Consider the following 12,256-nt stretch of genomic DNA (forward strand, 5'->3'; position numbering starts at 1 on the left):
CCAGAGCCGTGAAGTCGGCTGGGCGCGCTCTTCAGTTCGCCTGGATGGGGAGGCCGCGTGCGGCGGGTTTGCGGAGCGCGCTTTCCGGGTCACTCGAAGAGCGGTCTTAGACCTCTGCAAACTTTGCCCAGCACGGTCTCCGGTGCCCGCGGCCAGCTTTGCTGAGGGCGCCCTCCGGCGATGGCGCGCGCGACAGTTGGCCGGCTGGGCTGGGCGCGCTCTCCCCGAAGGGGCGCGCGGTGGCCTGGTGGTCCTGCGCGCGGCCAACTTTACGGAGCCCGGGGTCCCGAGCTGGAGGCGGTGTCCGCAGCCCCGCCTGCCCGGTCCGTTTCCAGCCCCGGGCGACTCCTCCCCTGGCCGCGTAGGGGCTTTTACTTTCGCTTTCGTTCGAGCGGCCGCAGACTCTCGGCGGAGGGAAGGAGACGGCAGCCAGCTCTGGCCTCCCGATCGCCGGGGGAACGGTAACTTCCGCCTCTTCCGCCCGCCGCCGCCCTCCTGCCCTGCCTTCCCCCGCCTCCTTCCTCCCTTTCCACCGAGCACGGTCGGTGGGGGCCCGGTCCCTTCGGGCTAAGCTGCCCCGACGGCCGGCGCTCAACTTAGGGGAAGAAGGCTCTCCGCCACGCCCAGCATCGCCTGCTTTGTTCAGCTTGTCCTCCCTTCCCTTCTGGTCCCCGGGCTTGGGACACCCGGTACTATTCGGGATTTGGAAAAGAAGGAGGGGTGGATTTAGGAGGGCGGGAGGGGTTCGTTCTCTCGCCTGGCTAAACTGCGGGGGCTCCCGTGTTGACAGCCCAGGGTTCCAGTCCCAGCGTCCTTGCCCGTCAGCTGTGGGGCCTTGGCCCTCTGTGTGCTTGTCTGTGAAATGGGGATAGTGTGGGCCCGGGCTGACGGTTGCCGCGACGATGGAATGAGGTGATTGTGGTGCATAGCAGTGCATCTGTCGGGGCTTAGCAGGCTACCCGTAAGCCGCTGTCATCTTTGTTCAGGTACCCTTATGCACGGCTCTTGAAGATTCCTTCAGGAAGCGGAAGAAGGCAGGACTCAGGCTGCCGCCTTTCACCGTTGTATTCAACTTCGCTTTTTGGGGAGAAGTAAAATTATATGTGGGTGATTCTGAGTCATTCGCAGCCTTTTCCCTTGAACTCCTGGGCTGGCCAAGGACGTGGCCCTAACCTTAGTTTACTTACAGGCTATTTCCTCCTTGAGGGTCTATGGCCTGACCTTCATCCCAGGTAGCCAGTCACTGCCTAGGTTCATAATCCATTTCTGCTTCCTCTTAGCTCTGTGGCTTTGGGCAGGTTACTTAACCTCTCTGAGAAAACTGAAGTTTCTTCTGCAAATACAGCCTCTTAGCAGTGCTGTGAGCATCAGGTGGAGTACTTCATTGCCCAGCAGAGCCCCCTCCCCCTCCAGGTGCTGGAGGTGAGCGGTGGAGGTCCCCTGGGCTGCTTCTCTTTGAGCCTTTTAGGAAGATTGTCTTCGTTGGGGCAAGAGTGAGGCACAAGTTGTATTATGTCACTTTTCAGGGGAAGCAGCTGCAATGAAATTCAGACCGTAGCTGGGAACTGATTTCCTACCAGATCTGTACCAGTCGCCTATTAAGCATGTATAGAAATAATCACTAGAGGAACTTTTTTTTCAGTCTTCACAAAAGCTGTTTAAAATATTAATGTGATTTTAAAATAACAGCGAGGGTTGACAGTTGAATGTTGTCTTAGTGTTGAGTTCTGTGGACAGTGGTGATAACAGGGAATACTTAGTGAACATTTAGACACCATGCTTAGCATTTTACATGCACTGTTCCATGCATCCTCATAGCCATGTGTGGACTTAGGCATCACCATTCTCCCATTTTACAGATGAGGAAACTCAGGCTTGGAGAGGTTGAGTACTTTGTTCAAGGTCCCATGGCTAATAGGTGGAGGCACTGATTTAAACCCCTGGTCTGTGGTTCACCATAACTGGGTTCTCAGCCTCCCTCCTAGGTCCCTTTGGTTCTGTGGTCTGTCCCATATCAACAATTTATTCGGGGCCCTGAAGGATTAAAAATTTTTAAGTACATTTCAGTTGTGACATTTATAAAGAAATTTTGAGTGCCTGCCATGTACCTGGCACTTTTCTATAACTGGAACTATAAAAGGATGATTAAGATAATCTACAAATAAGAGTTCTAGTGGGTAATAGTAATAATAATAATTAGCAGAGTGCTTACAGAGGGTGCCTGACACGGTTAATGCTTCATGTGTATTATATATTCATTTATTTAAAGAGAAGATAGATGTTTTTAACAATTGAAACAATTGAATAAGCAATATTCCCTTGAATGGCTGACTGCTCTTTGCATCCTGAGCGTTACAGAGGGGACGAATGCAAGAAAATAACGCCAGGAATGCCCTCTCCACGTATAGCAGACTGAGATAGGCCTGCATTGTCTTGGGCTGGGAAGATAAGCAGAAATAAAAGGTCAACACCAAGTCTTGGCTTGACTGATATGATGTGACCGAGATCAGGCTCCCCACTCGGTCACCATCCTCGTTCTGGGTGAACTTGATTTCACCCAGGAATTAAGCCCAGTCTCATAGGAATAAGAAAGTCACTGAATGTTTAGCCGTACAGATTTAAGAGTAAAGCCCTAGCACTGCCTCGTTCTAGACGCACACTCTGGCAACTTGTTAGAAGGGACTCTTGCTGCCCTCCTGGACGGTAAACAGCACCAACCCAGAAAGATGCTGTAGGTTTCACACAGAAGACCCTTCTGGCCTAGTGTTTGCAGAGAAAGTTCTGGAGATCCTCCTACCACTGAGCCATAGAAATCAGCCTGCCGCTAAGTCCAAAGCTCCCTCCAAAAATCTGGGGGGGACGCGGGATTCAAACTGAGCCTCTCCGTCAATGAAGCATGTCAGGTGTTTAACGGGCGTGCAGTTCCCTGTGCCTCCCTCAGTTCCACCCTCACTGCTTCCGCTTCTCAGACCTCAGGTCAAACATTTCCTCCCCTGAGAACCCTCCCTAATTCCTCTGGGGCTAGGTCAGGTCCCCTACTGTGGCCACAAGTTGTTCATCCTCATGGCACTGATCACGGTTGTCCGTCAACATTTGTGCTGTTTATCAGTGCCTGTCTCTCAACAAGGCAGGACCAGGTCAGGTGTATCCCCGGCTCCTAGCACACACCTGGTGCCTTGGACTTCCAGGAAATTATATCTATATATAATGGTCACACTGTTATATCATCATACTTCCTAGATTCAGTCTTTAAGATTAGCCTTAGCAAAAGACTCAAGGCTTCAACACCACATGTCGAATTTAGTGTCTTTTTCTGGTGGATTTTGTATAACATTAACTTGTTAATTTTGAAAATACATCCGTGCTTTGCTAATAACATTCCACATTGAAAAGTAACTAAGTCTGTATAAAGGAAATGAAATAAAAATGACTGAGTGTTTTCTGCATGCCCGGACTTACACCCATCTCCTCTGGGGATGGCTTATCTCTGTGTTCAAGAAACATTTTGGGTCCTAATCAGAAAAATCTTACTGCCTCACAACTGGAAACAGGTTGGTGGCTATGACGGGGGGTTCACGATGTGTTGAGGAACAAGATAGCCATCGGACTTCTCATTGTCTTTGTAAAGATCCAGCTACAGGATTCGCCCTTCCTCTCACTTCTCCCCTCACTGCCCAGCTCACCCCTAAACAAGCTGCAAGGTGACGTGATAATGCCTCTCGGGGCTCAAGGACACAAGGTTGGCGTTTTGCCATCTTGGATACCTCCCCCCGAGTTGGATTCCTTCTGCCCACTTCCAAAAGTCATCGCTTGTGCTCTGGGGCACGGGGTTTCTGTGAGATAGATGCCATCTTGTTTTCCAGCGGTGTGAAAACATCCCTGGGTGAGCCTGACAGGAACACAGACCTGCAGCTGCCAACCTGGCCCACTGTGCGATTGCTCAGAGATTGAGATCAGCAGGAATTAGAGTCTGGAGAGGTTTCCCTTTGTTACTGAAGGCCAGTCCCTTTATGGGAAAGGACACAGGACTTGGTTTAGGAGAAACGACTCAAGGCTCTGCTTCTGACCAGCTGTGTCACTTAGCTAATTCTCTTCCCTCAGTGCATTTGTTTCTTCCAGCTTCCCACTCAATATTTATCTAGCAAATACATTTTTTAAAATAAATTTATTTATTTTTACTTTTGGCTGTGTTGGGTCTTCGTTGCTGCGCGCGGGCTTTTCTCTAGTTGCGGCGAGTGGGGGCTGCTCTTCCTTGCGGTGCGCGGGCTCCTCATTGCAGTGGCTTCTCTTGCTGCAGAGCACGGGCTCTAGGCGCACGGGCTTCAGTAGGGCTTAGTTGCTCCGCGGCATGTGGGATCTTCCCGAACCAGGGCTTGAACCCCTGTCCCCTGCATTGGCAGGCAGATTCTTAACCACTGCGCCACCAGGGAAGCCGGATCTAGCAAATACTTTTTGTGTGCCAGGGGCCTCTGCCATGATGAACTTACATTGTCGTGTTTGAACCAAGCAGTAAGTAGAGTGCAAGTAAACAAGATCAATAGAAGGGCTGTAGAGGGACTGGGGGAAGGGGAGGGAGTTGGTGAGGTAGGTGTAATCCAGGAGGACCTCCTGCAAAGGTGCCATTAAACTGAATTCTGAAGATTGAGAACTAGCCAGCTGGGCAAAGATGGCCTGTCCAGCAAACATTTGGGTGGTGACTACCAGAAAGGGAGAACCAGAAGCCCTGATGGACCCTGAAATGAGCATAGTGAGCCCAAGGATGCTAGGAGGCTGGGAGGCTGAATGGTGTGGTGGTGAGGAGTGGGTTCTGAGTGCCTGTTTGCCGGCTTCTGATCCAAGTCTAGTTTACTAGTTACTTAGCCTGGGACTAGTTACTAACCTTTTCTAACTGCAGCTTTCTCATCTGTCAAAAGGCAGTGATCATAGGGCTGATCTAAGAGCATTTGGGGGAGTGTTAAATAAGATAATGCTTATGAAACAATTAGCACAGCAAATAATAAGTGTGAGTTTCTATTCTTATTATTGCTATTTTTACTACTTAAAGTAAGGGAAGTAGAAGGTGAGTAGGGGATCCTACTGGCTGGTAGTTATCCTAGATCAGGGCTTGGCAAACCTTTTTTGTAAAAGGCCAGGTAGTAAATATTTGGGGCTTTTTAGGCCACATGATCTCTGTCACAATTACTCGACTCTGGTTGTGGTGGGAAAGTAGCCACAGACATCATGTAAATGAATGGGCGTGGCTATGTTCCAACTTTATTTACAAAAACAGGTGGTGAGTACTTAGAGTGAAATTTTTAGCACTGAACACCTGTATGTAGGAAAGAAGTAAGATCACAAATCAGTAAATTCAGCTTCAACCTTATAAAATTAGAAAAAGGAAGAACAAGTAAAACTCAAAGAAAAACCAAACAAACAATAAAACAGGTGGTGGGCCATAGTTTGTCATCTACTCCGGTACTAGATAATGAAGACCCTAAGATCCAATGAGTTCAGTTTAAGATTTGAACTTTTAGATCGTAGGGATCTCGTGAAAATTCTTGAGCAGGAAAATAATGTGATGGAAATCTACTCTGGTAGAACCATGTAAAACCATCTGAAGCAGAAAGAGAACTTTATACTCCAGGTCGTCGTTGTTTTTTAACTGGGTTTGAGTGATGTCGGGCAAAGGATGAGCATCTTATAACCTGTCAAGAATTTAGGGGGAGTTTCTTGTTGTTACAGACTTTGACGAACCTTCCACAGTTTCTCATAAGCAGTGAACATTTAACAAAATCCTGAATGCTGGATCAGAAGCTCCCAGAGAGGCAGGGACTTTGCTTTCTTTGCCACTGTGTATCCAGTCTCTGGAATGAGGCCTAAAATGGAGCTGGCACTGGAGCATTTGAATGAGTTGGTGCAGCAGCCCTGGAGCCCAAATATGCGGTACTGGTCATCTCCAGGCTTAATTAAAAGCTATGTCACTGAATGAGTGTTATTTAAAAATATCATGAGGCCAGTGATGCCACTGGGTACCAATTTTCTGGTTGGTTTTTTTCCTTCCAGATGGCAGACAGTCAAGACCGTATTGAGGAGCAGGGGGCTGGGGACTCAGCAAGCAATGACACAGTTGATGCGAAGCCAGACCGGTCCTCTTTTGTCCCATCACTCTTCAGGTAAGTTTCCTTCCTTGCTGAGTTAAAGAGGGACCCTGGGCCACTTCAGCCTACCACGCCTCTGCCCTCTCCACCCACCCACCCACGCAGAAGCGGACCTTCAGGGAAGGAGGTCTATGCTGTGCGTGGAAGATTTGCACAGAATCCTGCCAGCTGTGTGTGACAACTGGGGTCCCCCTGTGCACTCCCCTGTCCCCAGGACAAGCCCAGGTATGGGAGAGCCAGGCCCTGGGGGGTCTCCTGCCTGGCTGCTGTGTGTCTGAGTGGCAGCTGCCCAGGAGTGAGGGGCTGTCACCGTCGGAGGTGATTTGCCGCTAGCCTCCTTCAGGGCAGAGCATGGGCTGCTGCTGCCAGTGGGAACGGCCTTGGCTGAAAGGCAGAACTGAAGGCCATGGGATGGGAAGTTGTAGGGTGGCACTCTGCTGATTCCTACCTTTTCCTTTTTGGAGTTCACTTTTGAAGTTCTAAACTTTGCATTTAATAATAATAACAACAGCTTCATTTGCTAAGCTTCTGTATGCCAGCTCAGTGTTGCATGAGTCCTCACAATCAGTCCCAGGAGATGGTTCTACTCTTACCATCATTTAACAGGTAGCTAAACTGAGGCATTAAGAGGGTTAGTAGGTTTGCCCTGGTGGCGCAGTGGTTGAGGGTCCGCCTGCCGATGCAGGGGACACGGGTTCGTGCCCCGGTCCAGGAAGATCCCACATGCTGCGGAGCGGCTGGGCCCGTGAGCCATGGCCGCTGAGCCTGCGCGTCCGGAGCATGTGCTCCGCAACGGGAGAGGCCACAGCAGTGAGAGGCCCGCGTACCGCAAAAAAAAAAAAAAAAAAAAAAAAAGAGGGTTAGTAGCCTGCCTTTCTGGTGGCAGTTAATAAATGGCAGAGCTGAACCCAAACGGTACCAGCGCCACTCCCTTAACAGCTCTGCCGTGCTTTCTATTTAGAAGTAGGGCTGCAGGGACGTGGGAGGAGCCCCTTGCCTCCCCTCCTTAACCTTGGTCATGTGAGTGGTATTCCCTGGCAAGAGGCAGGAGCGGTCTGTGCGTCAGAGCATCAGACTTCTCCGTAGCGCCTACACCAAGCCCCACAGCGGAGGGACAGCGAGGGGGATGGGGGGTGAGGTTAGGGAGTGCTCCCAAGCAGTGTTCGGGGGGAGGGGGAGAGCTGGTGATGAGGGGCATCCTGGCTCCCTGCAACATCCCGCAGAGATCCTTTGGTCATATCATCCCAGACATGACTCGGAGAAGTGGGGAGGCCTCGGCATCCTGGATCCGAATTCCATTGGCACTGGTTGCCATTGAGGGTCAAAGATATCTGATGAGGTGACCAGAAAATACAGCTCCAATTACTGAAAACTTTTCAAAGCCATGAGTTCCAGTGGTCCAGGCTAAACCACTCCCCAGTGCAAACCCTTTAGAGCAGTGGCCTTCAAATGTTTTTGCTCACATACCCACCAAATAATGTAAAACTACACACCCCCTCAGAAGAGTTGCAAAGGATGTAGTAATATTTCAGTTTTCCCATCTCTCTGAGTATTCAGGTTAAGCAGGTTGCCTCTAAGTGAAAGAGAAACGGGAATCATATAATAGCCATTTCATAAGTCTTAGTTAGATGATGTGGCAGTTTCTATGTCATCTAAGATTTCAGGGTGGGTGAGAAGTCCACCCTTCTCCTCTCTAGTGGGAGATGGGGAACTGGGAAAGGGGAGGTGGTATCATATTCAGGCAGACCAGTTTTAGGAGAAATACAAATGGAAATTGAGGAACCGGCAATTCATTTACTTAGAATTGTCTTGTCTGCACCCCTTGGAAAATCTCTGAGTACCCTGGTTGGAGACCACTGCCTTAAAGACCCATCATTTTGCAAAAATAGGTGTGGTCTGTGATGTGGGTTTTTTTTTAACCCCCTTAACTTCTTTAGAAAAGTAAATAAGCCTGGGTAATCTTCTGTATTCTGGTCCACTATACCTTTTTTTATAGTGTGGCTGGTATTGATGTCAAGCTACATATTATCAAAATAAACAGTGAATATTTAAATTAAATACTTGCAAAATATTTAAAAATTCCATTTTATGAACTGCTTATTTTAGTTGTATGAATTGCAAGACATGATTGTTGAATTATTAAATGTACTTGAACTACAATAAATGTCAATTTAATGTCTTATTCATCTAGGTTGTGAAATGTTAGTTGTTTATTTTCTTTGCCTTCTCTAGGCATCTGACTCGTACCCACGTGTTAGATGGTACACGGGCCGTCTACCAAATAGGCAATCAATGCAAATAAAATTCAATCAGGATTTGCGACATACCTGTAAAATTTAGATTTTTCCTTCCTTTTTTTTTTTTTTTTTTTTTTTTAACTTCAGCAGGATAGAAGGTCCTTTCATCTAGTAAAGTATCACTGGCTTTAAAACTAATCACTTGAGATGCCATTTTTGGTCACATCCATTATTTCATTTATTCATTAAATACTTGCGGCGTGACAGAGAGCTTAAGTCCCTTGCACCAAATCCCATGGTTGTTTAGTGGCAGAACCAGGATTTGAACCTGTATTCACCTGCCTCTCAAAACCAAGCTCTCAACCACCAGTCTCTGTTGCCACCTTTATGTACCTGGTTCTGTGTTTGGCCGTGGCGCTGCAACCAGGGGCAAGAGCAGTGAGGTCGACGTGGCCCTTGCCTCACTCATGTTCTGGTGGGGAAGGCAGACATGGAACCAGTAACTGCGGTGTGATGACCCCCAGAGGGGACAGAGCAGAGACAAGGGGAGATGGGCTGAACCAGATTTTAGCAGGACTTGCCTGCAGGTCACGTAAAGGATTTGGAATCAATCCTAAGGACGGCGATGTCACTAAAGGGTTTAAGCTGTAGAGTGACTTGATCGATTACACCTACGGAAACCCACAAGACCACTGGAGCTGCAGCATGGAGGGGAGTGCACTGAGGAGGGGTTTGTGGTGAGGGGACATGAGTTAGGAGGCCATTGCTGCTCCCCAGGCCAGAGTGGATGGTGTAGATGGAGCGGGACCGGGGCTTCCAGAGGTGCCTGGGAGGTGGAAGCCACCAGACTTTGACCAAGTGGAGGGAGAGGGCCGACGAAGAGGCAAGTGGCACCTGCACCCCTGGGAATAGTTGAAGGCGGCTCGTGCCCACTGAGCCCCCTTGCTCAGCAAAGAGGTAAAGCCGTGTATATTTCTAGTGTCACAGTGACAGAACCGCACCAGCATTTGCTGCCTCTCAGTGTTCCCCTGACCGTGCCTGCTGCCTCGGCTTTGCTGACTGAGACCTCGTGAGAAACTTGGCTGGCGTCAGGGACCTTGTATATGATGGGGTGAGACTCTGAGTATGATTAAAACAGGGTGATCTGAAGCAAAGAGGGAGTGTCCCTTATCACACCAGACCCATGGACGCCCCACACTTACCCTCTGTGCCTTAAGGATTCTAACTGGGATTGTTATCTGTGACTCACTGGGGTGACCTGAACACAGCACTAGATGCTGGTTGTTTCCTGCAAATCTGTCAGGTGTGCAGTAGCCCCTCCCATGGCCCCCCGCTGTGGCGCGTGGGGAACTTTGCATCCCACACTTCAGAGGTGTGGGTGCAGCCTGTGGGAACATCGCTGGCTGCTCCCTGCAGCTGACGGCAGGCACCTTCCCCCTCCCGTCCCATCCCCAGCTCCCTTCCCTAAGTGTCAGAATTGCAGGGAGGTAAGGCAGTGGAGGGGGCAGTAGCACCCCCATCCATCTCTAATCGAGGACCCTCGCCCTCCTCTGGAAACCTCAAGGATTCTGGGAAACGAAAAGACGCCTCTTTTTCCCCCAAAAGCCTGGGCTGGACTCAGGTGGTCCCAAGCCCTCACGCTTGTCTTGGCTTTTTTGTGTCAGTGCCACTAGATGGCATGACAGCATCATTTTATTTCCATTTCACTGGACCCTGAATAAACCAGGCAGTTCCTTAATTCACTTTTCTTAAAAAGAAAACAATTGATTGAAATATCTTCAACTTATCTGATTATTGGAGAACATCTGGAAAACACAGAAAACCACAAAGGAAAAATATTTAGAATGTAAATTTTACATTAGTAAAGTGCTTGGACTTAAAAAAAAAATGACTTAGAAGAAATAAGTACTGCCTGCCCTCTGATCCGCATCCGTGGATCTAACCAACTGTGGATCAGAAATATTGGGAGTGGAAATTCCAGAAAGTTCCAAAAAGCAAAACTTGAATTTGCTGAGTGCCAGCAACTATTTACGTAGTATTTATATTGTTTTAGGGATTATAAGTAATCTAGAGATAATTTAAGGTATAAGGGAGGATGTGCATAGGTTATATGCAACTACTACTCCATTTGAAATACGGGACTTGAGCATCCGAGGATTTTGGTATCCTCAGGGGTCCTGGAACCAATCTCCTCGGATACGAAGGGCCAACTGTGTGTGCACGGTCTGTGTTCATTATGAGCCATAGTTGATGAACAAGGCGCCCCGTCATCTGCGAACTTGAAGAGGGATCCCTCTTGATGTAAAGGTAACCCTAGATCCTAGACAGGGTTACCGGTCATGCAAGTCAACGATGTGGTCCCTGCCCTGGATATAAACTCAAGTTCTTAGTGAATATCTAGGTACGGGTATAGAAAATAGCTAATAACAGGTAGTAACTGATTGCAGAATTGTAGAGTTTTGGAAGCTGTGGGAGGCTGGGAGAGGAACGATGAGGGTGGGCCTGGAGGAGTTGGGACTTGTCAGAGAAAAGGCAGTGGGGTTATCAGGGGACTAGAAGAGCCCGCCTGCCGGGGCCAGAGCCACGGTGGGAATGATGGTCAGGCCCCACGGCACAGGTCTGGGAAAGTGGGTAGAGCCCATGGACGGGCTGAGTTTGATCCTGGTGGCACCACTGAGAGCCACTGCACATATAAGACCAAGCCCTGCCCAGTAGCCTGGAAGATGTCCCCCTTCCAGGAACACTTCAGCTGTGAAATCAGAGGCTCCTTTCTGAGTTCTGCTCAAGGTCACTGTTAAAGGAAATAAAAAACAGATTGCACACGCTCTCAAATTTCCCCAGGGCCTTGGTGGAGCCTTGGGTGTCCCTGCTGAGGGGTATTTATCCTTCCAGTTCCACGTGAAGAGGGCAGGAGAAAAGGCTTGTTTTCAAAGCTTGATAAGCTCCCTACTTTTGAAGCACTGGCTCAGATCCCATGAGATTTCTCCTGTGTATCATCTTTGTATTCTGACCTTTGTCCTCCTGAAGTGTGTTTCATAAATGCCACTTGGTTGTAATTCTTCTTTCTCCTGGGCTGCAACTTGAGTTGCTCCACCAATTGTGTTATATGTAAACATGTCCCTATTTAAAAAAAAAAAAAGTGTTATTTGTGTAATTATAAGAAAGATCCAGGTGGCCTGCCTGTTCATTTGGAGGCGGGTAGGGGAAGTGTTTCAGAAGAAGCAATGCTTTGGAATTGGAGAAAAGAACAAAGAAAGCAGACCTTAACTCATCCCAAGGACTATGTCCCTAATTAAGCAAAAGCCATTCAGTCACACTCGTTTGATTGAGAGAGGCCAGGTCTGAGGCCCCTAAAAAGAAAAAGAACATTAAAACATACCCAGGCAGTTTACTTTTCAATAAAGGAAGCCTTCAGATTCAGACTCCAGAATACTGGATGCCTGTCTCCCAACTTTCTATATAAAGAGTAATAAAGAATTAATGCTATATTTGAAGTAGTCATGATACCACTTAAAATGACAGCAGTGCTGGTATGGAGTTGGACAACCTAGGTTCAGATCCTGGCCCTGAGTCCCACTCTTTAGTTGAACAACTAGAGCAGGTGTTTTGACCTTTTTGAGCCTCAGTTCCCTCATTTGCAGGACAGGGATATGAATTCCTATCCACTGGGTTGTTTGTGAGAATTAAATTACCTGATAAGGGAGAAATCATAGAATCATAATTTCAAACCGGAAGACTCCTTGAAAGGTAATTTATCCAGTTCCCCTTCTGTGTAACGATCAAAGAAAGTGAAGGCCGGAGAGGCAAAGTCCTCTATCCATAGTCACCCAACAGGACCAAGACCCAGGTCTAATTTGGGGTCCATTGCTCCCCCGCCCCTTA

General features: G+C 48.4%; 1 protein-coding gene across 2 annotated transcripts in view; it reads left to right on the forward strand.

The window, feature by feature from the left end:
* The first annotated feature begins 352 nt into the window (after positions 1 to 352).
* Positions 353 to 12,256, forward strand: part of CASP7 (caspase 7) — a 30,698-nt gene continuing 18,794 nt past the window's right edge. Inside the window, exons 1-2 of one of the 2 annotated variants that reach the window (XM_022568720.2) lie at positions 353 to 461; positions 6,043 to 6,152. In XM_022568720.2, coding sequence (XP_022424428.1) covers positions 6,043 to 6,152 — 110 coding nt within the window. In that variant the 5' untranslated portion in view covers positions 353 to 461. Of the gene's footprint in view, positions 462 to 565; positions 690 to 6,042; positions 6,153 to 12,256 lie in introns of those variants that run through there. The other variant, XM_022568721.2, reaches the window with a different exon arrangement.

The sequence above is a fragment of the Delphinapterus leucas genome, chromosome 16 (assembly GCF_059928025.1).
Source record: "Delphinapterus leucas isolate spDelLeu-1000000601 "Yukka" chromosome 16, BTC_Dleu_Yukka2, whole genome shotgun sequence".
NCBI lineage: Eukaryota > Metazoa > Chordata > Mammalia > Artiodactyla > Monodontidae > Delphinapterus > Delphinapterus leucas.